Below are 27,611 nucleotides of genomic sequence, written 5' to 3'. Positions count from 1 at the left end.
AGGATACTGATGATCGATGCTGTAAGCTTGGAGTTAAGTCGGGGCGTGAATGTATGATAAAGGAGAGATGGAGGCATGGCAGGGAAGAGGTGGGGGGGGGGGAGCAAGGGGGTATGGAAGCAGCATGATGCAGGGGGTTGATGGACTGTAGATGCAGGACGAATTGCATTGAGGCGCGCTAAGGATGTGGAAGCAACATTTGGAGCATGGAATCAAGACTGGGGAGTGGCGGCAAGGGGACGGGTCTTGAGACATGGCGGGAAGCACAGAGCCGCTGTGTAAGGCATGTCGACTCAGCGGGCGGCATGACAGCACTGAGGGAGCCGCTGTGTAAGGCATGTCGACTCAGCGGGCGGCATGACAGCACTGAGGGAGCCGCTGTGTATGGCATGTCGACTCAGCGGGCGGCATGACAGCACTGAGGAAGGCACGGAGGTACCCAGACGCCAAGGAGGACTTGAGCCATCAAGACAAACACTGCCCAGGACACTCGCCACCATCCCTGCTGGACCATACCTTATCCTCAGTACGTAACTGCAGGGATGCTTAAGATAAGATAATGTTTATTCAGGTAAAAGTACATACATTCAACATAAGTTACAAACATAATGTTAGATTTCTAGATAGAGCTGGTGAGCTGGTACATACTATGCCTAAAGCCACTAATACGCACAGCGTTGCCGAAAATGTTTCCTATAGAGCTGCAGATGGCGCTGCTGGAGGGGTGTAGGGAGCGCTGCTCTATGGCAAAGGGGTAGTGCTGGGGAAGCTGTTGAACGGGAGTTAGAAGAGCTGCTGAGCCGTAGCGCAGTTCAAGTATTTTTCTAGCGTGTTGGGGGTTGCTAAGGGTTTCTGAAGACGTTGTAAGGGATGATTCCACAGGCTACCAGTGGGAGTTGGGGGTCACGCGTTCTTGCTGGAAACTTTACTGGGAATGTTTCTGTGAGAGGCGGAGCTGGAGGGCCCACACCTCAGAGGGGTGACTATGGAGACATGTGATGTGTGGCCACTTGCGGCCAAGCAGCCTATCACCGCCCGGGTAAACAAAGGCGGACTTGGACTCTCACCACATGAGAATGGATCGTTGCGAGTGAGCCATCACCAGAAAAATTTCTGGAAGGCAAAATTGTTTGAAATATATGGTATAATTATATTAACCAAGCTGCAGACTCTGGCTTTGTGTGTATATACTATTTGTGTCTGCTGAATCGAGTTATTAGCTCTTGGACTCCGTCTTTCTAATCAGTCTGTGTTCCTGTTATGTCTACTACATATATTTCTTTAACACACACACACACACACACACACACACACACACACACACACACACACACACACACACACACACACACACACACACACTAAAGAGAGCTTCCAATTGTATCTGTCATTCCATGTAAGGTCCAAAAGTCTGTGTTTTTCTAGTGTTTAGAAAGTTGTGAACGTCAAACTCTTAAATAAAAGGACGCAAGTTCTCTTAATTTAGTTTTTAAAACAGGTTTTTCGTGATGAAACACGAAAACGTTTGAAATTTTTTGTTTTATTTTCTTAGTGGATACTTGGGCTTAACCGAATCACATGTTTTTGTGACTCTTCTTACATATATATGTAAATTATATATATATATATTTTTATATATATATATATATATATATATAATATATATATATATATATATATATATATATATATATATATAAACAACGATCACAAAAACACTGTCCCAACACAGTAAGAATCTCTCTCTCTCTCTCTCGCTCAGATGAAGGCGAATTGAGCCGAAAACGCATTCAGCATTCACTAATTATTCACTTGTGGTTTTTCCACTTATATGTGTATATACATAAAATCCCCCCTTCCCTTTCTTCCCCTACCATGCATTTAACCACTGCCATTGCTGACCCACACCACCTCTCCTTAACCCCCCCCCCCCCACCACCCTCCATCTACCATCTCGGGGTGTGTAGATATGAATGCTACACAGCATTCATCCATAGACATCCATATGTGGTGAAATACGTGTGAAGAACCTCTCACACACTTACAACTCCCTGAGAAGAGAGAGCCAGCTTAGCTTAGCTGCCAACACCCACACATCGTGTCAGCAAGGCGGACAGCCCTCGGTCTTGCTGTCATCACTCACACTATACTTCCCATTTCTAAACTTTCCCTTCATCTGTACCTCTCCATCCTTATTCTGACTTTTACCCAGTTATCCATTCCTCCATCCTTGCTCGTTGGCAGGGTTGTTGGTCTTCTGTTACTGGTAACAGTGTACTCTTAAGAGTAGTGTGTCCCCGTGGCCTTCCTCCTACCACCGTAACCGGCGGTGGGAAACGGCTCTGGCAAGGTTGCGTATTGGCCATACGCGCTTACTCACGGACACTTAATGCAGCTCGGCCCTGCTCCTTATTGTCCTAACTGCATTGTCCCTCTTACAGTTGTGCATATCCTTGTTGAATGTCCTGACTTCCAGGACGAGCGTGTGTCTTGCTTTCCAACCGTTCTTCGCGGTCACTTGTCCCTCGATAAAATTTTTGGTGAATCGGATATTTTTGATATCGTTCGCCTTATGCGTTTCTGTTTTCATATTGGCATCCTTGGTGATATTTAGCGCCCTCTGATTATCCCGGCCATTTGATGGTGCAACATAGACTTCCCGGTTTGGTGCTTTCTTTTGATAATTACTTACTCCATCCTCTTTACTCCTCCAAAAAAAATCATCAACCGCCTACAATACTCTTCAATAAAACAATACAATACATATGCCACAAATCACAAACAATGGGTGCCCCGGACCCCGCTGTAGAGAATATTGCAACCTTTACCTACATATTTGTGTGTGCGCATTGTCAGGTGTTGCAAATTAAAAAGTTTAACTATCAGATATGTCCTTAACTGATGTATGGGGGACCGGGTATATTGTTGACGTGTTGTGAGTATATCCACTGGTCCGAGGGGAGCTCTGACCCCCTCGTCTCATCCTCGCAACCAAAACGTCGCGTTTTGCACGTTATGGTGACCAACGTTACAAATGCAACCTACGCTTGAATTGAAAATAAATTTGGGATTTTGTTTTCCAAAACAGCAAGTTAAGGGTCCTCTGGTAGGTTAAGAGGGCAGGAAATTCTCCTAAAATTTTAAAACGTCATGAAAAACGTTAATTGAAAGTTTCCTCTCCTAACCTTACCGAGTAAGCCAGAGGACTCGGACAGAAAACGGAACAGTACATCACTTTTGTGAGCCGATTTTATTTCAAATTACGTCCAGTTTTGGCCAAAAAGCGACGTTATTTGTAAGAGGACGAGTTGGGTGCAGTGTACCACAACTATACCTTTATATGCACCGTTAGTTCAGGTCTCTGACACCGGGCGGGGTGTTAGTGAGTCAGGTTCCTAGAGACTGTGGCCTAACATGGTGAGTCAGGTTCCTAGAGACTGTGGCCTAACATGGTGAGTCAGGTTCCTAGAGACTGTGGCCTAACATGGTGAGTCAGGTTCTTAGAGAACACTGGGGCGACCAGGTGAGTCAGTTACCGGGCAGTGGGGCAGAGGAAGGACAATCAGGTCGCGATAAGAACCTGAAGCTGATTGAGTCAGGTCCGGGGTGACGATAGGGACGGGATGAGTCACAGTGTGAGTCAGTGGATGACGGTCAACACCTCATTACTCACAATCACGCTTCTGGCAACACAACTCTTTTAATATATTTACATTTTACACACACACACACAGATATACATATACATATACATATATACATTTAGGAAGTAATGTGGTGGAGGCTGACTCCATACTCAGTTTCAAATGTAGATATGATAGAGCCCAATAGGCTCAGGAACCTGTACACCGGTTGATTGACAGTTGAGAGGCTGGACCAAAGAGCTAGAGCTCAACCCCTGCAAGCACAAATAAGCGAGTACATATATGTGTGTGTTTCCGTGTGTGGATGCGTGTGTGTGTGAATGAAGGGCGCTGGGTTTCTTTGCTGCAACACTGTTTGAAGACAAAGAAGCTTTAGACATCTGTGGTGAGGGACCGTGAACACGAGATGTTGGGCAGACTACCTGACGCCTGAACACCATGCTGGCAGTGGCACGGATGTGAGTGGTCTGACACGCAGGCTGACGCATGATGCTGACACGCAGACTGACACAAGGTGCTGACACGAAGGCTGACACGCAGGCTGGCACATGATGCTGACACGCAGGCTAACACAAGGTGCTGACACGAAGGCTGACACGAAGGCTGACACGAAGGCTGACACGAAGGCTGACACGCAGGCTGACACAAGGTGCTGACACGCAGACTGACACAAGGTGCTGACACGAAGGCTGACACGCAGGCTGGCACATGATGCTGACACGCAGGCTAACACAAGGTGCTGACACGAAGGCTGACACGAAGGCTGACACGCAGGCTGACACAAGGTGCTGACACGCAGGCTGACACAAGGTGCTGACACGCAGGCTGACACGTGATGCTGACACGCAGGCTGACACAATTCAAACTAGTGAACGGTATCATTTACCTGTTCACAACAGGGTGAGAAAATCAAGATTTTTAAGTGAATGAGAGAGACTTGCACCAAGGCGGCCACATCACCACCAGAACGTTCACCTGTCTTCATTGTATTAACGTATTATCCTCTTCTTCTCCTACTTAAATAATGTTAAATAATGCATTATTTAAATAATAAATAATGCTGTAACTTTGTGTAAACTGAATTATTCGTATACAAAGATTTTACGAATGATTTATTTTTATAATTTGACCTCGGGGTCAATACTCGCAAAATAATAGTGACCATTATCCGTAAACTAACTCACGACGACGTTTTGATACTCAGATAAATGTATATTTTGGGAGGTGATTCTTAGCAATGGTGTCGCGTGTGTTGATCTAAGCAGAGTAGTTAGTGGTTTGTTGACATATCCTCGGCCAACCTGTGACGTCATACATGTCATTTGGCCACTGTCGACTGATGGGACAAATGGAAATAGATTTATTTCGCACCTGAGCTGCAGAATGATATATTTTTAAACCACTTATAGATCATTTTCATTCTTTTCTCAGCCCAACCACTTGGGCTGGACGGTAGAGTGACGATCTCGCTTCTTGCAGGTCGGCGTTCAATCCCTGACCGGCCAAGTGGTTGGGCACCATTCCTTGCCTTTCCCTCCCCCCCGTCCCGTCCAAAATCTCCTATCCTGACCCCTTCCCAGTGCTACTTGCCTGAGGGTCATTATCTCCCTATAGTGGCGTCAACGGGGACAAGAAGCCGGCGGGTTGTCAAATGTCACAACCCTCCCCCCCCCCCCCCCTCCACATTGCTCATGAGGAAATTTTTCATCTTGATTTTGAACTAAACCTGAGCATATCACTGGAGACCACGTTGGTTAGGTTTAGGCTAAGGCAGGTTGGGTTAGGCTAAGCTAGTATAGGCTAGACTAGGTTAGGTTAGGCTTGGTTAGCCCAGGTTAGGCTAGGCTAAGTTAGGCTAGGCCAGGTTAGGCTAGGCCAGGTTAGGCTACGTTAGGCTAGGCTACGTTAGGCTAGGCTTGGTTAGGCTACGTTAGCCCAGGTTAGGCTAAGCTAAGTTAGGCTAGGTTAAGCTTCGTATAGGCTAGGCTAGGTTAAACTAGCATTACAATTCACTAGGGAAACCGTCTTGTATAAAGCACAATAAACGTGGAAATAATATTTCATTCACTTGCACCATCGGTGCCTCGAACTCACGACCACCGAAGTGGAAGAGAGGAGTTCTACCGACCAGGCCACGAACACCCACAATAAGAGAGGGTCCCAGAGACACACCACAGGTATCCAACTGGGAATTTCGAGCTCGCCAGTGGTCGTCAGTTCGAGGCCTTCTCCTCGAAGTTCAAGTTCGAGGCTCCGGAATGAAGAGTCAGTATTCATGCTGGCTTTTGGTCGATTATAGACACTGAGTGATGTGCATTATTGTCAGTGTAAGTTTTGTATTGCTATATATATTCTATTGTATGTGATCTTATAATATTGTATGTAGTGATCATCTCTCATCTGCTCTTCTTCCCTAAGGTTGTGAGACAGTGTGGTTGGTGCAGGCCGTGGTGGTGGTAGTGTGGATGGTGCAGGCTGTGGTGGTGGTAGTGTGGATGGTGCAGGCTGTGGTGGTGGTAGTGTGGATGGTGCAGGCCGTGGTGGTGGTAGTGTGGTTGGTGCAGGCTGTGGTGGTGGTGTGGTTGGTGCAGGCTGTGGTGGTGGTGTGGATGGTGCAGGCCGTGGTGGTGGTAGTGTGGATGGTGCAGGCCGTGGTGGTGGTAGTGTGGATGGTGCAGGCCGTGGTGGTGGTAGTGTGGATGGTGCAGGCCGTGGTGGTGGTGTGGATGGTGCAGGCCGTGGTGGTGGTGAGGATGGTGCAGGCCGTGGTGGTGGTAGTGTGGATGGTGCAGGCCGTGGTGGTGGTAGTGTGGATGGTGCAGACCGTGGTGGTAGTGTGGATGGTGCAGGCCGCGGTGGTGGTAGTGTGGATAGTGCAGGCCGTGGTGATGGCAGTGTGGATGGTGCAGGCCGTGGTGGTAGTGTGGATGGTGCAGGCCGTGGTGGTGGTAGTGTGGATGGTGCAGGCCGTGGTGGTGGTAGTGTGGATGGTGCAGGCCGTGGTGGTGGTAGTGTGGATGGTGCAGGCTGTGGTGGTGGTAGTGTGGATGGTGCAGGCCGTGGTGGTGGTAGTGTGGATGGTGCAGGCTGTGGTGGTGGTAGTGTGGATGGTGCAGGCCGTGGTGGTAGTAGTGTGGATGGTGCAGGCTGTGGTGGTGGTGCGGATAATGCAGGCCGTGGTGGTGGTAGTGTGAATGGTGCAGGCTGTGGTGGTGGTAGTGTGAATGGTGCAGGCTGTGGTGATGGTAGTGTGGATAGTGCAGGCTGTGGTGGTGGTAGTGTGGATGGTGCAGGCCGTGGTGGTGGTAGTGTGGATAGTGCAGGCTGTGGTGGTGGTAGTGTGGATAGTGCAGGCTGTGGTGGTGGTGCGGATGGTGCAGGCCGTGGTGGTGGTAGTGTGAATGGTGCAGGCCGTGGTGGTGGTAGTGTGAATGGTGCAGGCCGTGGTGGTGGTAGTGTGGATGGTGCAGGCCGTGGTTGTGGTGGTGTGGATGGTGCAGGCCGTGGTGGTGGTGGTGTGGATGGTGCAGGCCGTGGTGGTGGTGCGGATGGTGCAGGCCGTGGTGGTGGTAGTGTGGATGGTGCAGGCCGTGGTGGTAGTGTGGATGGTGCAGGCCGTGGTGGTGGTGGTGTGGATGGTGCAGGCCGTGGTGGTGGTAGTGTGGATGGTGCAGGCCGTGGTGGTGGTGGTGTGGATGGTGCAGGCCGTGGTGGTGGTGGTGGTGTGGATGGTGCAGGCCGTGGTGGTGTGGATGGTGCAGGCCCTGGTGGTGGTGGTGTGGATGGTGCAGGCCCTGGTGGTGGTGGTGTGGATGGTGCAGGCCCTGGTGGTGGTAGTGTGGATGGTGCAGGCCGTGGTGGTGGTGGTGTGGATGGTGCAGGCCGTGGTGGTGGTAGTGTGGATGGTGCAGGCCGTGGTGGTGGTAGTGTGGATGGTGCAGGCCGTGGTGGTGGTAGTGTGGATGGTGCAGGCCGTGGTGGTGGTAGTGTGGATGGTGCAGGCCGTGGTGGTGGTAGTGTGGATGGTGCAGGCCGTGGTGGTGGTAGTGTGGATGGTGCAGGCCGTGGTGGTCGTAGTGTGGATGGTGCAGGCCGTGGTGGTGGTAGTGTGGATGGTGCAGGCCGTGGTGGTGGTAGTGTGGATGATGCAGGCTGTGGTGGTAGTGTGGATGGTGCAGGCCCTGGTGGTGGTAATGTGGATGGTGCAGGCCATGGTGGTGGTGGTGTGGATGGTGCAGGCCGTGATGGTGGTAGTGTGGATGGTGCAGGCCGTGATGGTGGTAGTGTGGATGGTGCAGGCCGTGGTGGTGTTGTCGGAGAGGCGTGCCTGGCACCCCCTGGCACAGTGAGGCTCACGTCTCTATGCCAGAAATCTTCCCTAAGTATTGGTGTGTTGTCAGGAGCCGTGAGTGTCCGCGCCCCGCACCACTTCCCTCCCGCCCATTCTAACCTCATCATCTATCCCGCCGCCAGCTCCCTCTAGCCACGCCTAGGAACACCACCTCACAACCCCCCGCATTACTCACTCTCTTATTCATAATGAATGCAATTCCGGCTTTTTTATCCTGTATTTGATAGGGACGAAAAAAGCAAATGAATACCGAATGCGATTTTGAAGGTCGTCTATTTCAAGAATACCTTGGTTGGCGTCTGGTGGGTCTCAGTGGTTGACACTGTGAAGCGTTGGTCGCGGTAGGCTCAGCAACCTCACACCATTTGAAAACGTAGAAGATGTAGCTGTTTCGTCTAATCAGAAATATTAGAACCGAAGTAACCTCCCTAATCTATAGAGTTCGATGAGCAGAAAACTTCATATTAGAACCTAAGAATCATCCACAGATTTAGGACAAATGGGTTGATGTCTTTTGACTAGCCGCCGGCTTCCTGTCCTCGTCGGGATAACTAGTGAGATGGTGGCCCTCAGGTAAATTTAGGTAATTCAAGGAAATTTATTCGAGGATGTTCTTGTAATTTTCTCACGGCATCATTGTTGTTGGAACACTGAGGGGGACATTATTTACAAATTCGTACACGAAGTCGTTTATTGGATCTCCGTACAAGAGAAAATGACTGAATGAGAATATGAAACTGTGTTTTTGTAGTTTATGAACACGTACATAACCCAGGCAATGGACACGTATATAACCCAATCTACGGACACATATATGAGCCATGTACACGTACATAACCCAGTCTTCGGAAACCCGTCGTCGACACACTAACCCAGCCGGAGAGCGGTTGAGTACTCACCCGCAATGATGAGGAAGACGAGGCTGTGTTGGGACAGGTACTTGATGACGAGCATAACGAGGATGGTGAGTACAACGTACACGGCGAAGATCTTGTTGAGCTGGGAGTAGTCCTCGTCGTCGTCGTCATCGTCGTGGACGGGAGGGAGCCTCGTCGCGCAGACGTGCAGGAGCGGAGCATCCCAGAGGTGGTGCTGAGGGGGGCAGGGTGGCAAGGTTAGGCCCATCCTCTCTCCAATGGCTAACATACTCCTAACTCCACTATCTTCCAGAGTTATACTTGAATTTGTTAATTAGTAGATTAGGCCAAGGGAGAGATGATGATTTTTTTGTGGGTTTTTATCTCGGGTTAACTTGAGAGACACAGGGCCTGTAGGCTGGTGTGTGTCTAGGCTCGGTGGGGCATGTTGCAACCAATTAAGCGTCACTGTAATATTTTATCAACTTGGAATTATGTTGTCATAACTAATTATTTGTGTGCAACGTTCGAGAAATAAATAATAATATTTTTTTCTGACAATTTTCAACGTAATTATCCGATATTTCACATTCGATACAGATATATATTATTTTGTACTGATACGTAGAATAACGCATTTAATAGGGGATTTATTCCAAAGGTGTCATTCATATAGGTCTGGCAACGAGAGTGCCAGAAAGGGGGGTGGGGATGGGTCAGACGCCTCATGGCACTCTTTTTACCTTTAAGTCACACTGAGGCAGCCTGCCCCGGACAGCGTGGGAGGTGTGCGCCGCCCACTCCTCCACTAGCTGATCCAACAGTCTACTTTGCATTTCCCCAGCAGAGAAGGTAGGAGCCGCCGGTGCGGGCAGGGACGACACCTGTGGTTGGCACGGTAAACACAGATATACTGCCCGACTATCCCAGCCTGTCCTCGCTTCTACAAATTGTACAATGAACGCCGCATTGCAGTGTCCTTTGGACCCATGAACACCTGGGCCAAGCGAGAGACCTCGGGTGCATTTCTTGCTTTGTTTCAACAACTAGCGTGCGAGCATTCTGAGCATTAACATGCTCAACAGCGGCGAAGGTGAGATATCCAGCCTCCACAAATATTATACTTATTACATATCTAATCAACGAATATTTAATATACATATATGTAGATTCTGTATAGAAACAATGGTTTTGTACAGGAACCTAGGCTAGGTTGGGGGGGCGTTAAGTTAGGCTAGGATAGAGGGTTTGCTTAGCCTTTATACGTTGGCTTAGGTAAGGTCATAGTAAGGAAGTAGTAATATATGACAAGAATCTTACGAATTTGATTTTCAAAGTAAAAGTCAGGTTTCAACATAACTCTAAATTAAGTAAAGATTTTAGGATCGTAAGGTTTTACGCATAGACCTAGGCTGTGTGGTTAGGTGATTTAGTTAAGGTAGCTAGTTTTTATAGATTATATTTTCTTTGTGTATTTACACAACAGACTTAAAGTGAATGAAATACGTTTCGAGCCAAAGCTTCAAACAAAATCAAGCTATCTTGAGGTTATCTTGAGATGATTTCGGGGCTGTTTAGTGTCCCCGCGGCCCGGTCCTCGACCAGGCCTCCACCCCCAGGAAGCAGCCCGTGACAGCTGACTAACACCCAGGTACCTATTTTACTGCTAGGTAACAGGGGCATAGGGTGAAAGAAACTCTGCCCATTGTTTCTCGCCGGCGCCTGGGATCGAACCCAGGACCACAGGATCACAAGTCCCACGTGCTGTCCGCTCGGCCGACCGGCTCCCATCTACAGTAATTCGGCAAATTACTTTTCACACCGCAACTATGTACGTTTTAAACTTTTGCCGAACCAGTTATTGGCGCCAGATTACTCTCTATATCCAGTAATTATGCTCTCCAACACGGTAAGCTGCTAACATACATTATAAAGTTAGTGTTGGTATGTGATGCTTCTTTGGGGTTGGTCAGCACATCTGTCTCTTGTAGCACTGAGTTGCAACAACTCTGTCATGATTTACATAGACCTTGCTGGACCAATACCTGAACCTTGCCTGGACCTTGCTGGACCAATACCTGAACCTTGCCTGGACCTTGCTGGACCAATACCTGAACCTTGCTGGACCAATACCTGAACCTTGCCTGGACCTTGCTGGACCAATACCTGAACCTTGCTGGACCAATACCTGAACCTTGCTGGACCAATACCTGAACCTTGCTGGACCAATACCTGAACCTTGCCTGGACCTTGCTGGACCAATACCTGAACCTTGCTGGACCAATACCTGAACCTTGCTGGACCAATACCTGAACCTTGCTGGACCAATACCTGAACCTTGCCTGGACCTTGCTGGACCAATACCTGAACCTTGCTGGACCAATACCTGAACCTTGCTGGACCAATACCTGAACCTTGCCTGGACCATAGCTGGATCAATACCTGAACCTTGCTGGACCAATACCTGGACCTTGCTGGACCAATACCTGAACCTTGCCTGGACCTTGCTGGACCAATACCTGAACCTTGCTGGACCAATACCTGAACCTTGCCTGGACCTTGCTGGACCAATACCTGAACCTTGCCTGGACCTTGCTGGACCAATACCTGAACCTTGCTGGACCAATACCTGAACCTTGCTGGACCAATACCTGAACCTTGCTGGACCAATACCTGAACCTTGCCTGGACCTTGCTGGACCAATACCTGAACCTTGCTGGACCAATACCTGAACCTTGCTGGACCAATACCTGAACCTTGCTGGACCAATACCTGAACCTTGCCTGACCTTGCTGGACCAATACCTGAACCTTGCTGGACCAATACCTGAACCTTGCTGGACCAATACCTGAACCTTGCCTGGACCAATACCTGAACCTTGCCTGGACCTTGCTGGACCAATACCTGAACCTTGCTGGACCAATACCTGAACCTTGCTGGACCAATACCTGAACCTTGCTGGACCAATACCTGAACCTTGCCTGACCTTGCTGGACCAATACCTGAACCTTGCTGGACCAATACCTGAACCTTGCCTGGACCAATACCTGAACCTTGCCTGACCTTGCTGGACCAATACCTGAACCTTGCTGGACCAATACCTGAACCTTGCCTGGACCATAGCTGGATCAATACCTGGCTTTACTTGAGTTCATTGCATCTCGACATAGCTGTTAATTATATTTTATTTTTATTTATTTTTTATTTTATTATTTATTTGCTTACAATTCATTTAGCCAAGGAAAGATACAACTCGACACAATATCAGAATACACAGAAATAATGCAACAGGAGGTTACGCAGTGCATCATCTACATCATGAAACAAACCAAGCAAAAATACTTAATTGAAACCCATACTTGCATAAAAGTAACTTAACATTTTCATTAAATTATGATTTCAAATTACAAGAATTTTACTTTCAAAATCACAACCTCCAGCATCAAGAGTGATGCTGGAGGTTGTGATTGCATCCTGTGACACTTAACACGCGTGTTTACTTTTAATCAGTGAGGAAATGTAATTTTCTGGAAAACATGAGTTATATAAATTTATATGTAATTATCTAGGTAATAAATTGAGCGGAAGGGAAAGCAAATGTTGAGGCTGCGAAAGTAAATATTGTATATTTTGACAATGCTAATATATATATATATATATATATATATATATATATATATATATATATATATATATATATATATATATATATATATATATATATATATATATAATCAAATACCACATTTTAATATTATTTTTACACAAGCTGGGATGGAGGGGACCATCCCCTCCATCCACCAAAATTTGTCTCGCTCGAGAATCGAACTCGGGATCCCTAGTTGTGAATTGAGAACGAAGCCAACTGCACCACGAGACCCCTTGTGTGACCACCTCACAAAGAATACCAAATTCATTTCATGTGGTGGTCGTTATAGGGAGGTGGTCTCTTGACTCCCTCGTGGTGTGCTCGTCCAGGCTGCGAGAGACATCAAAAGTTCCTTCATGTTATAAAGTACTGTGTGTTCAAAAGCTGTATTTTCTATAAATCTTAATATTACTGTATTGTTACGAACCCGGATCCAGCGTCCGTGCCTGGAGCAGTGACAAACACGCCATCTGTGGGTCAGCTCCCGAAACCCCCGCCAAACGAACGACGACACCTAGTGAGGACAGCGTGTACTGGCCTCGAGGACCAGTTTCCAGTCTGGTTCAGCGCTCAACACCGCCGCTCCTGACCTCTGGTGAGGTGGTGCTCCGACGACAGCGCCATCTATGGGCTGGATACGTCAGGCGTTAGTATCTGAGCCTGTGAGTGTGGTGTATTAGTGTCCCAGTTATTGATGACGTGTCTGCTTACAGAGCCGACCTGGGACCACTGTGTTGAAGGTGGAGTCAGTCTACCCGAGGCAGCCAGTCTCCATACTGTGAAGTTTGCTGCAGCTGTTGTGACGTCGTCCCCCCGGAAGGACACTGTGGTGTGTTAAGCCTGCCAGTGGAGTGGCAGTGGAAGGATTTACCCGGGACCGACGGTTGGAGACGATAATCCACTGGGGTATTGAGGACAGGAGGGTGATTGGTGATATCACACGAGACTCCTGTCTAGGGCGTACCCCTTTTATCGTTCGTGGAGTGGCCGTACCAGCCTTGGTGGCTCAGTACCTGCCAGCAGACCTGCTGGACGTGTGGTTGACGGCCTCCACGACGGTGCCCCCAGTGGACCTGTGTTGTGGCTGACCTGTGGCCAGGGTAGACTCGGCGTTCTCAGAGGACACGTCTTGAGGCCACGAAGTAAGCACCGCGGACTCAGCACCTAGCTTCGAGGATCCATAGTCTCCAGCAGAAGACTACAGTGTTGATCCCCTTGTAAAGTGTTAATACCCCTCCCCCTTGTGTACTCTTTTATTATATATATTTAAACGGTGAAGGTGAATATTATATTATATTAAGTTCTTACCTTTCTTTCCCTACTCCCTTTAAGTTACTTGCGTCACGGATCGCATCCCTTGAAAGCCTCTACTGGCTTGGGGTCGGATATATATATCTTCCTCTAACGACATCAGAGTAAGAACCCCGTTGCGTCCCGAGAGGGCCGTAACATGTATATTATAATTTTGTGTATAGCTAGGCTTGTTGTAGTATTGTTTAGTTCATTTATTATGCACCCCATACCCATCTTGTGGGCGGTAGTGGAAAGGGTTACAGAGGCACATAATGGGCTCAGGGACTGAACCCCACAATTAATTTAGCTAAGCAAGTTACAGTCTTGATGAGCTAGTTACAACATTCAGTATAAGTCGTCACATCAACAATGGGCTCGAGACTGACCACAAGTACAGTCTCTAAGCTAAGCAACAGACATATGTGGAGAGCTAGTGTCATCACCGGTATGTTTATCCTGCACACCGTTCCTTAACCCGTGGGCAGCGGTGGATAGGTTACAATCACCCGCTTACTACCTACAGTTAGCAGGGTGGGTGTTTTGATTTTCTTGGCTATTACTTGTATTAACCAGGCCATTCTTGTCGTGTGGGCATCAAGACCAACACGGAAATACAAGAAGCCTACTGATCATTTTGATTTAATGCTGGGGTCTGGGACAAACAACTTTTGAAGGGTTATTAAGGCCACACAATTGCTTACTGACCAACCATTAAGGATACTTTAGCCCTAAGTTACTAAACTCATAGTGTGTATATACACAGAGAAGCTGGTACACATCTCGGTGCATATTCTCCTCCCCAGTCCGTCCTTCTAACCTTTCCCAACGTCAAGAAAACGGTCAATTTAAAGTGTCCTAACCTACCAGAGGACCCAAAACAGAAAACGGGACAGTACGTCACTTTCTCCAGCCGCTTCCATTTTCTAGTGCGATAATTAGTAGCCTCATGTAACGCATACGATCTAAATGCGACGTTCTTTGCAGGTGGACACGTTGCCCTCTCAACCTCTGAACATGCCTCCGCGCGTCATCGTTGACTGACTAGTCTCATTGTACAGTTGGCTTCGTTCTCGACTCGCAATCGGGGATCCCGAGTTCGATTCCCAGGCAGGATAGAAATGGTTGGGCACGTTTCCATCACCTAGCGATAAGTAAGCGCAGCCCGTCCTCTCGAGCGTTCACAACGTCACTAAGCTGATGTACTATTTTCCTTAACGTAACCGAGGACCCACGAATAGAAAACTGGACGTGTCAATTTTGCGAGCCGCTGTGATTTTTAGTACATCTATGTTTGACCTTAGGAGAGTTATACGTCAAAATACGATGTACTATCCCAGAGGACGGGTTGAAATTGATACCCCGGAATTAGGCAACTATTCTTAGAAAACGCCTAAAATTATGCTGCTTCATTAAAAGTTTTCTATAAACTAAATACATGATAATAAACATGTTTAGTGAATGAAATAAAACAAAATAAATTAATTGAGAAGACGCGTTAACTTCTGATTTGTGAGGGATAAATGGTTGCTGATGAGGGGCAATTACGACCAACTGCCTGATATTATTGTAGTCCCCCTCGGCACCCGCCTCCACCTTCCCGTTTTCTAGTGCTGTTCAACGGTTTCCCTCTGTGTTAAGTTAGTCTTGTCACAAGTGCTGTCAACCCTGTCACAAGTGCTGTCAACCCCAAGATGGATGTATACGGGGTCCACTAGAACTCTCAGGTATCCATTCACTGATACATCACATTAGTGTGATTACTCTCTATGTATTGACAGGATCGTCAGAGGTAGAACATTCCTGGATGACAGAGCCAGAGTGCATGAGGAGATTGTGAAAATCCTAGTCCGGCTTCAGTGGAAGCCTCGGGAAACCCTCGTGAGCTCAGTAGAACTCTAGGTTGCAATCCTTTTTACCATGTCGCGATCTAGTTGACTAGAGCGTGTGCCTGAACCCACCGTATAGGTTCAAACCCTCATCACTGCTACTACGGATGTTCTCAATCTCAGGTTCTGTATGGAATCCATTAATTGCCACTGCAAGATCGGAACTCGAACCCATTGTTGATGTGACGACTTATATTGAATTTTGTAACTAGCTCATCAAGATTGTAACTTGCTTAGCTAAATTAATTGTGGGGTTCAGTCCCTGAGCCCATTATGTGCCTCTGTAACCCTTTCCACTACCGCCCACGGGATGGGTATGGGGTGCATAATAAATGAACTAAACTAACTAAACTAATTCACATACTTTAGTTTCTATAAACAAATTTTTATAAATTAACAGCAAGATAGTTTCACAACACAGTGTGCTAATAAAAATCAATTCTGAATTTCTGTACATTGACAGCAATGTCATATATTTCTGTTACTAGCCTCGCGTTTTTTTAACATAGTACTAGCCTCGTGTTTAAAAAAAAAAATGCATTCTTTTGAGTTATAAAATGGATATTAATATTTGTTTAGTATTTGTGTTAAAAAATAACGAATATCAATTGCGACAAATATCCAAGTGCTAAAAATGCCAGACGTTATATTCTACATACAAATAATGAATGACAAGCAATGTAATCATTAACGCTTATCAGCAACGTTACTGGAAAACTCGTGGAAACCAAATACCTACAGTAACAACGTTGTGGAACATTCCTGTGGCCTGAGAAGTTGCCAAAGCGTCAGTTGCCACATCCGTTGGACGTAGCAAGTGAACCTACGCCATGCGTGGGTTGCCTCACCCTGTGGACCTAATTTGCCAGTATGAGTTGCCTCACCCTACAGCCCCCTGCCCTAAGGGAGGATGTACCCTGGAGGTAATTACTTAAAAACCACTACGTAATTGGTGTTATTATCTACCCCGATTCATGGTTAGGTTAGGTTTCGTTACATTTGGTTATGTTAATACGGTATATTATTCTCAAACAAGCAATACATGAAATTAAAAAACTCTTGGAGTATCCCCTTTGAGTATTTACAGAAACTAAATTCTTCACGCCGTTTCAAGGGAAACGGGTTAAAATAAATTTTTATATTTTAAACCAATGATTTATTATCAAATAAAGTAAGAACTTGATCATATTCTCTGTTTAGGGCAAAGGTTCACTTGCCAGTTTACAAGAATATTATTGGAACTGTAATATGCTTTCTGGCCATCACACATACCTAGATAACTATCCAGGTGGTGTGAGAGGGAGTTTGATGTCTCGTTCAAATCACTTTACCTTGAAAACGGGCACCCCGAGCCAGTCGGCCGAGCGGACAGCACACTGGACTTGTGATCCTGTGGTCCCGGGCTCGATCCCGGGCGCCGGCAAGAAAAAATGGGCAGAGTTTCTTTCACCCTATGCCCCTGTTACCTAGCAGTAAAATAGGTACCTGGGTGTTAGTCAGCTGTCATGGGCTGCTTCCTAGGGGTGGAGGCCTGGTCGAAGACCGGGCCGCGGGGACACTAAAGCCCCGAAATCATCTCAAGATAACCTATAACCCCTAAAGACATACGTATTTGTCTATAGGGGAGCCCGTAGTCCTATAGATGTAGGTGTCATGCGTGGGTTGCCTCACCCTGTGAATCTAAGGTGCCATGCATGGGTTGGTTCACCCTATGGACGTTGAAGTTAATAATATATATATTATTATGTATATATATATATTCAATGTCTGATTTTCAAATATCGACAGCATTCAATGAAATATATTATATTAGGCTATATCACTAGTTACGTTTGCAATATATTACTCTATATCGCCAGCCCTCATTGCAATATATCTCTATATCGATAGGTCTTTATAAATCATTACTTGTTCTTGAACTATAGAGCTCCAGTCTTAGATATTGCCAGCATTTCATGAAGTTGAAACTGAAGTTGTTCCAAGCCGTGTTTTTTTTTGTTTTTAACAGCTATATATAGTTGGTTGTTGTGATCGGTCTCAGCCGTGGATATGTTGTCGGTGGTTGTGTGGTTTGTATCAAACATGGTTGTGTGGCTTGTATCAACCGTGCTGCGTGGTTTGTATTAACTGTAGGTTGTTAGAAGTCATGGTTGCGGTTGGCGCAATTGAGGTTTTGGTGTCACTGAACCTTAAACACGTAATGTTACATGTGTTTACAACCTTGAGTATGACGTTAATAACATGACCGTTGTGCTGAAGTTGGTAATAGCCGCAGTAATTATATAATGAGGCGTTTATAGGCTATAAGCTAGAATTCTAAGCCCTATTTTTTAATGCTTTACTTTTGTAGTATGGCAGAGTCCGTAATTTTGTACAGTCACTTCGAATCTCTATAAAAAAAAATGTCTACTTGCCCAAAGACTAACGCTGGGGGGGGGGTATTTATTGTAGTCCCACTCGGCGCCTGTCACATTCCGCATTGCGACAATGTATTGCCCTTAGTAATATACAAATAATGAATGACATCACTATTTCACTGATTTGTTGAATATGCGTGGAAATTCCCGTTACAATGTCGAGGTCTAGGGCATGTGCGTCGGAACACCCACAACATAGGTTCGAACCCTCGCCACGGCTCCTACCGATTTAACAGCTATTTTAAGTTCATCCTGTCATTTTTTGGATGACAAATATTCAGGAATTATTATTTTGATGCTGGGTGTGTGTGGGTGACCATTAGAATATCTAATTAAATTTTCTGTGTGTACAGTATGTCTGAACACTTCCGGAACAAGTGCTTCACTGTTGACCAGACCACACACTAGAAGGTGAAGGGACGACGACGTTTCGGTCCGTCCTGGACCATTCTCGACATTCACAATCGACTTGAGAATGGTCCAGGACGGACCGAAACGTCGTCGTCCCTTCACCTTCTAGTGTGCGGTCTGGTCATCATACTTCAGCCACGTTATTGTGACTCATCGCCTGCAAGCGCTTCACTGACGAATTTTGTTCGAACCACAACGCTGTAAATGCTTCACCCACGTGCTACACATACAAATAATAGCCAACAGAACCTAAACACCTAACCTAACCAGTGCCTAAATGTACACAATATTCAAATATACAATAATAATTTATATTTGAGAAAATTCGTTTTGAATGAACATAATGTTAAAATTGATGAATGCGTCTGTGGGGTCAACCGCTGGATGTAATGGACTAGAGTCGAGGACGAGTTGAGTGTAAACCGTTTTTCATTCATAAAGAGGGGGTTTGGTGAGTGCATGGAATGGACGTTGGGTCTTTGTTTAGAGGATGGGCTGCTGGATAGAATGGACTTGGTCTGAGGACGGGTTGACTTTATTATGTTCAGCGGGAGTTTGAAGATCTTTATAGGGGGGTGGAGGGGGATTGGAGGATTTTTTCTTGGGTTTTCGTCATTGGACTGTCCGGTTCTGGAGGGTGAGGTTGGTAGTTCCGAGGTTTGGGATGGTTCGGTCCTTGGGGAAGGGTAAGGTGCCGGGGTATGATGGGCTGCTGGCGGAATTTTATGTATCCTGTTGGGATATTATTGGGTTTGATTTGTTGGAGGTGGCTCAGTACTGTTTCGTGCACATGCGGTTATCTTGAGATGATTTCGGGGCTTTAGTGTCCCCGCGTCCCGGTCCTCGACCAGGCCTCCACCCCCAGGAAGCAACCCGTGACAGCTGACTAACACCCAGGTACCTATTTTACTGCTAGGTAACAGGGACATAGGGTGAAAGAAACTCTGCCCGTTGTTTCTCGCCGGTGCCCGGGATCGACCCCGGGACCACAGGATCAAAAGTCCAGCGTGCTGTCTGCTCGGCCGACCGGCTCCACGGTTGGCGGGGCCCCAATCGTTATTGGGACCCCGTTGATATATTGTTGATTGTTGCCGCCGGAGGCGGCTAGTTTATTGTGCACCCCATACTCATCCTGTGAGCGGTAGCGCAAAAAAGATTACAGAGGGCAGAAAAGGTCTTTATCAGACCTCATCTTAGACTATTACATAAACAATTTCATGTATCCTTCACGCCTTATAATTACAATGTCAGCTAGTTACAGAAAATGTTCTATTTCAAGAGCTATATATTAATAGTAAGTCATTTTACATTAATGGAAGGTCTTATCGTTAATACATAATTGTTTGAGCAATGGAGATATTACAGTCATAGGGGAGCTTCTGTTTATTATTAATCTTCACAATACACTACTTGTTTCTTAATCTCATATGTCGTTTATCTACTGGAAGTGAAATATGGATACAGTGCAAGGATTTCAGGTATTTTATCCTTAGTAATAAGATAGGTTACTATATCATACAACGTGAGGGAAGGGAATTATCAGGGAAAAGCCCCAAGCCATTACGTCTATATAGCACTGGGAAGGGGTCAGGATAAGGATTTGGGATGGGACGGGGGGAAAGGAATGGTACCTAACCACTTGGACTGTCGGGGATTGAACGACGACCTGCTTGAAGCGAGACCGTCGCTCTACCGTCCAGCCCAAGTGGTTGGGCTCATACAACGTGAGTTTAGATTTATCTATAAATGGCTCAATTTTACTACAATCCAAGATATAGTATGAGTGTATGTACCAAGGGAGCCGGTCGGCCGAGCGGACAGCACACTGGACTTGTGATCATGGGTTCGATCCCAGGCGCCGGCGAGAAACAATGGGCAGAGTTTCTTTCACCCTATGCCCCTGTTACCTAGCAGTAAAATAGGTACCTGGGTGTTAGTCAGCTGTCACGGGCTGCTTCCTGGGAGTGGAGGCCTGGTCGAGGACCGGGCCGCGGGGACACTTAAAGCCCCGAAATCATCTCAAGATAACCTACCTTTGTCCACACACTTTACTTCATCTAGATCCCTATACAAGCCGAACTGCTAGAGATACTTGTAGGTAAGTCCTATTCGCTTGCATAGTGAGGCTCTTTCCTAAGCCTAGCGACTTGAAGTTCCTTGCCAATTGGCGACTGGTTACTCTCCTCAATCAGGACTACAAGATTATCTCGAAGTTGTTAGCGAATCGGCTCCAGTCGGTGGTGGACTACCTAGTTTCTCAGGAACAGTTTTGTGGGGTGTTGGGGAGGTCCTTGGTCAATTGGAACAACCTGGTCCGGGATCTAATTGTTTATATGCCGGAGTCTGGGGCTCAGCAGCCTGGATCAATCTGGACTGGTCGAAGGCCTTTGACCGTGTGGTCATCGACTTTGTATTACGCATTCAGGAGAGGCTTGGAGTTGCTGCCCAGTTTGTAGGCTGGGTGTAAATGTTGCATGAAGGGTGCTGTAGTCGGGTGTGTGGGAATGGGTTGTTTATATTTCGTTTGCCATTGGGCGCTCGTTTCGGCAGGGTTGCCCCCTGTCAATGCTTTTGTATATTGTTTTTCAGGAACCGTTATTTCGTGCTTTCCGTTCGATCGTTTCCTCGCGGTTGCCCAACGGGTTTTACCAGGGTCAGAGATCTGTTAGACGACATATAATGTAGTGGGTTACTCAGCACTCAGCCACAGAAGGTGATTGCAGTACTTTTGTCATACTACCCAACATACAAAGTCGTCTGCCTTACACAGACGGGGTTAGAGATTCTACATATCTGAGTTTAGCGAAACACAAGGTGGGGCTGTAAATCAATTTTGATTAAAAATATAAATAAGTTTAATATGAGAAGATAAGGTTTGGAAATGTTCACATGTGGTAAAAGATAGTTTGCCAGATTGAATTGAATTGAAATTTAAATTGAAATAAGTTTATTGATGTAAAATACACACAAAGGGATGAGGTAGCTCAAGCTATTCTCACCCCGTTCAGTACATCGTGTTAATACATACAGACACACACATCACAAACAATAAACATATTACCAAACATTCTGAGAGATAAACATCTACATTTCCTCCTTTACACAAGTATGGTATCAGACGTACACACAAATACTTTTATGACCTAGGTATAGTTTGCCAGATTGACAGGTTAACATGAGATGATTCAGGCGCAGGGTAGCCGTAGTGTGTCCGTGAACGTCGACTACTATATAGGTAACCAGTTATGTGAATAATGCACGAGGAAGTGCGGAGGGGTTAAGGACCAGGCAGTTAAGATAGGGGAGATTGCAAGTATGCAAGAAAGTGGGGCAAGTTAAACCCACACAACGGAAATAATAACTTGGGGTGCAGGATTAGGGTACCCCGGTTCCTTCCCCCCAGAGGATATGCACCAGGAAGGAGGGAACTTAGTCGGGAGAGGCTTGTGCATTTTTTGCCGGCTGTGCGAGTGGATGTGTGGATGACGTTGTTGTTTTAGATTCAGCTACTCGAAACAAAAAGGTCCAAGCAGCACAGGCTATGGCGAGCCCGTAGTGTATTTACCTGGCACAGGAGCGAGGCTGTATGTGTGCGTGGATGACGTTGTTGTTGTTTTAGATTCAGTTACTCGGAACAAAACGTTCCAAGTAGCATGGGCTATGGTGAGCCCGTCGTGGACTTAACTGGCACAGGAGCGGGGCTGTAACTTGATTGATTGATTGATGGTGTTGATGACGGTTACAGTGGCTGGGTTAGGCGAGGTGACTAAGCCCTTCTGGTGAAGACATGAGGGAAGTTTTACGCTCGTGCTTTACAAAATGTGAGTCTCCTTCCTACTTCATATAGTGCAGTGACCCACTGAGCACTCAGCCACAGAAGGTGATTCATGTCGGTAATTTTGATGAAGGTGACAGTTTTGAAGCATTATATATAGGTTGATTTTATGTTATTCGCATTTGTGCATTTGTGTTACTCACTTGACCCCAACAGCGGTGTGATTAGATGAGATATCTGGACCCTAAAATTGACCATCGATTGCTGTCGGAAGGTTGGGTTAAGTCTCACGATTTCCAACCTCTTTTGTACCCTCAGTATGGTCTAATTAGTATAGTACTGGATACGCTGAGGTTCATGGAGCCCTGGCTGTATGGGTTCGAATCTTTCAGTGGGTGAGGAGTTTTCCGTTGCATATTAGCTTGGGGACCATTCAAGCTTCTTCGCATTGATTTTATTTGTAAATAATTCATACAATCATCGCAGGGATGGCATCCCGATATTTACGTTGGTAATGCTAGTGAGAATAATGTGGTGTAAATATCCACATGACATTAAAAACGGAGAAAGTGTAGAGTGAACAGACCCCCCCCCCCCAAGGTCGCGGTGTGGGCGAGGCTGTCATTCGCGGTGATTATTAGGGTAATGGCGCGAATGACGATGGTGACTATTTCAAGGTGAAGGACAAGCATTTAAAACTAAATTAACATCCTTATGCCTGCTGGTATCTTACGAGTATATATTAGTACCCATACAGCGTCGCTGTAACCCATCTTTGCCTTGTAAATTATGTATTGCGTAACATGACGGCTGTGTTCGAGGGTTGCGTGACGCTGGCCTTGACACTGTGCATTGGCGCTTCAAGGCTGTGAATACCGGCCACCTGTTGCTGCCAGTCAAGGTCTGCGCGTGTTGGGGAAGAAACAGGTGTGGGAAAGTGTTGCTATATTATATATATTTAGCTAGGCAGCGTCGAGATCCCTGGCAAGGTTCGACGTAAATAACATCTTCCAGCTGCCAAGCTATATGAGGCGGGACAGTGGTGACGCGCCGGCAACACTCCCACGCCCGCATAGTTCATACTGACTCCTGATGGATTCTCCTTTATGTTATTAGGCTACACAGTGGTCAGGATGTTTGCTTTTGTTTCTTCTGTTATTCCGAATTTGTGCACTGTTATATGAAACCATTCATCATTACCTGCAGACTCAGTAGAACAGACGTACACTTATATCTCATCAGGCTTGGACACCCATGTGCATGGGAAATAGGCTTACAGGTTACAGAAGATAAGAAGAAATGTCAGCACTGTGGAGAAATGCCCGACAGACCACTGGAACATTATCTAACACAGTGCACAGTTACAAACCCAGTAAGATTTCAATTTAGATTCAACAGAGCAGAAGCTGTCCCATGTGAAGAACACATGGGACAAAATCTTACTAAACGACCATACGAGTCATAAATACTCACACTCCGACCAAGTAAAACAGAAACAAGCAACACTTAGTGGGCCAGCCAGAGGCTTAGGGCCCGCACAGGAATATCCCTGCAAAAAAAATGCAGACTGCGGGGGTTATGGGTTGCTTAAATAATGTAAACGCAAGTGGTAAGTACAGAAATGACGATTTGAATTTCAAAATTAAAACAAATGAATAAATCAAATCAACAAATCATGTATGTAGTCAGAAACCATGTATAAAAAAACAAATGCTTTTATACATGGTTCTAAGTTAGATTATGTTGGGTGATTAAGGTGCACCTGCTGTTCAACAGACTGAAAAATGAATGAATCACGAGTCACAGCTTAGAACTTAAAGTTAAGATAAGGTAAAGTATAACTAGTTCCACATTGAGAGTAATATTTTATACTATCACATGGTGTTAATTTAAGAGTTGACCAGCTTGCCTGACATTGTTCTACCCCTGTCAGTCATACATGGCCCTCTCACACCCCCGTGTGCATATTTAGCAAAGGAATAAATTAGTTTGGGGGAAATACTTTACCTTTTTCCTATATGTGAAAAGCTATATTTCTAAGTCAAAAAGATCGTGCTGCAATGTGGACATGTAACAATTGGCCGTCGATGGCATCATTGTACGTGATGTTGGTGGTGCAGTCCAGTCTGGTGCTTCTAAACCAATTTTGGTTGTTTACGATTCTCAGGTGAGGTTTATGGATAGAGCTTTGTGTGCCAGAGATAGGGGGGGAGCAGGCTAAGGGTTTGCTATCCGGGAGCAGGGATTGAGGATATTGTAAGCAACATGAATGATATTATGGCTGGAAATGGGAACAAACCCATTATTTGTATCAGTGCCGGTGGAAATGATGTTAGACGAGTTAGGAGTGAGGCACTGATACAGAGGTTTAAGACAGCCATAGAATTGATAAGGAGCAAAGAAGGAATCCCGATCATATGTGGCATTCTTCCAAGAAAGGAAGTTGGAAATGATAGGTTGTCGAGGGCACGCGGTGCCAATTGCCGAACGGACAAATCTTGTAAATAAATGTAATATCATTCATTGATAACTGGGACCAATTCAATGGAAGGAATAGCATGTGTGCTTGAGATGGGGTCCATTTATCTAGGGCTGGGGTTGTTGCTGTTGCCAACTCTTTGGAATCTGTGGTTGGAGGGGGTTTGTTTGGGTTTAAACTGTTAGTAAATAGTGGTGTGGGAATGGATATTGGGAAAAGAGACATTAAAAATATAAGTTGGTGGGGGGAGGGAATTGGTAAAAGAAACAGGGAAGGAGAAGGGCCTCACAATAGCAATACTGTACACTTAAGATATTTTACACCATCAATAGAAATCTAAGAAACAAAATAAACGATTTTAATGCTCTTGTCTGCGCAGAAACAATAGATATTATTGCACTTACAGAAACACGGATAAATATATAAAACAGAGAACTATTAGCTGAATATCAAATGAACGGATTTAAGCTATTTCATACAGATAGATATATTAGACTAGGAGGGAAGTAGCCTTATATGTTAGGGAAAATTTGAAATGTTGTCTTAAAGACGGAATCAAAACTGAGCCACACACAGAAACTATTTGGTTAGTATTAAACGAAAAAGCTAAAAAACTTATAATAGGAGTTATATACAGGCCACCAAACTTAGAATGGAAGCAAAGCATCTATGAGATGAAATATCTAGAGCATCTAGGTCAAACAGAACTTGCATTGTGGGTGACTTTAATTTGAATGGAATAAACTAGTTTAACAGAATAGGAAATAACGAAGCAGAATTTTTTTTAGAATTAATAGACGATTGCTTCCTTAAGCAACACATTAAGGAACCAACGCGGGAAAATAATATTTTAGATTTGATATTTACTAACAGGGAGACAAATTAATGACATCGAAATAGGGAGTGAGCTAGGGAACAGTGATCACAAAGAAATCAAATTTAGCATAGAATGGAATAAATTTGTAGAAAATTTTGTTAAAGTCCCAGATTTCAGAAAAGCTGATTTTAATGGCCTAAACAAAAATTTGGGTCTAGGAGCGAGAAGTGAATCTAGTGGGTGACGTAAGAAGGAATTTCGATGTGGATTCAAAATATAACATTTAAATATATTCTAAGCAAAGCACAGGAACGTAGTATACCATACAAATTGAATAGATTGAATACTAATGACCCGAAATGGATAACAAAGGATCTGAAGAACCTTATAGGTAGAAAGAGAGCTTGGTACAAAAGGATTAAGAATGGGAAGTCAGTTTAGAACAAGAATTCGTCCTACTGGTTAGAAATGTTCAAAAAAAATTATGGAGGACAAAAAGAAACTATGAAGTTCGCATAGCAGGGCAAGCCAAGACAAATTCAAAAGTTTTTTTCAATTACATCGAACAAAGATTAGGGAAAGGTTAGGGCCATTAAAAACTGAGACAGGTCAGATAACTGATAATGACGAAGATATGTGTAGTATTTTAAATATTTTATCTCTGTATATACTAAAGAGGAACTTAACATTATGCCTTTACCGGAACAAGTCTATGTGGGTGGAGAAGAGGACAGGTTGACTAGTTTAGCAGTTACCAGGGAGGATGTTATTAAACAAATAATGAAACTGATAAGAATGAAGGTAACTGCAGAAGGCATATTGGCCCATATGAGACAGCTCCTACCAATCTCAAGCCAAACAAATCCCCCAGGGCCGGACGGAGTGTTTGCCAGGATGCTTAAATAATGCAAAGATGCATTAGCGAGCCGTTGTGTGCCATATTTAATAAATTATTAGAGTCAGGCAGAGTACCAAAGTCGTGGAAGATTGCTAATATGGTTCCAATTTTCAAGAAAGGAGATAGATCACTTGTGTCAAAGCTGCGGCCAATTAGTTTGACGTCTATCGTTGGAAAGTTGCTTGAATCGATAATTGCAAATACCATTCATCTTCATCTTGAAAAACATAAAATGATAAATGATTCACAACATGGTTTTACAAATGGCCGTTCATGTTTAACAAATTTACTATCATTTTATTCCAGCATAGTTGAGGCAGTTGATAGTGGTAAGGTTTGTTATGTTGTGTACCTTGACTTTAGCAAAGCTTTTGATACAGTGTCACATGAAAGACTGATTAAAAAGATAGAGGCTCACGGTATTGGCAGCCAGTGTATATATACGCGTTAAGCTTCTATCGAGGTACCCTTCAAAGGTCGAACCACTGACCCTCCCCAGGCAACCTGTCCTCCTAATAGAGTATCGCATTTTGACGCATGCTTTGCCTACGGCCAGAAATCGTCGTACTAGAAAATGGAAATGGTATCAGCTCGCGAAATTGACGTACTGTCCCGTTTTCTGATTTTGGTCATTTGATAGGCTAGGATAAGGCACTTTAGTACGACAGGGAGACCTGCTGCTTTGAACAAGAACATAGTCCTAAGCTAAAACAATGAGCTTTAACTGTAAATTTATATACAAAATATAAAATTGTCAATGAGATACGTTTTAAAGATATTTAAATTAATTAGGCCTCACGCATGTCCAGGCAGGGGGGGGGGTTAAGACCACTGACCAACACTTCACAACTAATTTGTATTTGTTGATTTTGTTCTGCATATAGTAAGATATAAATCGCATTTGATGTATGACAACATGGATGCCAAAATGCATGTGTTGTACCACAAGTTTGGGAGAACACCAACGACAGCTTCAGTATACTTCTGGCAGCGAGGCTTTCGTAAGAGGTTTTGTTGAAACTTGTGACGACTATTCTGCTGTATCTCGAATGTCTATAAGTCTAAATTAAATCTGTATCTAAAATAAATCTCGAATTTATATAAATGTCAAAATGAGCCGCCACACATCTTGTT

The 27,611-nt window shown here is 45.2% G+C and overlaps 2 protein-coding genes across 6 annotated transcripts in view; one reads left to right on the top strand and one right to left on the bottom strand.

Moving 5' to 3' along the window:
• wwk (white walker) overlaps nt 1-9,761 on the bottom strand; it is a 273,471-nt gene extending 263,710 nt beyond the window's left edge. For all 3 annotated transcript variants that reach the window (XM_069310671.1, XM_069310668.1, XM_069310669.1), the window contains exons 1-2: nt 9,596-9,761; nt 8,895-9,087 (exon numbers count right to left, since the gene is read on the bottom strand). In XM_069310671.1, coding sequence (XP_069166772.1) covers nt 8,895-9,087; nt 9,596-9,688 — 286 coding nt within the window. In that variant the 5' untranslated portion in view covers nt 9,689-9,761. The remainder of the gene's footprint in view (nt 1-8,894; nt 9,088-9,595) is intronic.
• The window catches only part of LOC123767758 (choline-phosphate cytidylyltransferase B), a 664,019-nt gene that overhangs the window by 565,050 nt on the left and 71,358 nt on the right, over nt 1-27,611 (top strand). The window contains exon 1 of one of the 3 annotated variants that reach the window (XM_045757746.2): nt 9,814-9,945. The exons of the other annotated variants lie outside the window; for them this stretch is intronic. Coding sequence (XP_045613702.1) covers nt 9,927-9,945 — 19 coding nt within the window. The 5' untranslated portion in view covers nt 9,814-9,926. Of the gene's footprint in view, nt 1-9,813; nt 9,946-27,611 lie in introns of those variants that run through there. 3 annotated transcript variants of the gene reach the window in all.

Source organism: Procambarus clarkii, chromosome 67 (assembly GCF_040958095.1).
Source record: "Procambarus clarkii isolate CNS0578487 chromosome 67, FALCON_Pclarkii_2.0, whole genome shotgun sequence".
Lineage (NCBI taxonomy): Eukaryota > Metazoa > Arthropoda > Malacostraca > Decapoda > Cambaridae > Procambarus > Procambarus clarkii.
The sequence above is the reverse complement of the archived record's forward strand: the minus strand, read 5'-3'. Positions and strand labels throughout refer to the sequence as shown.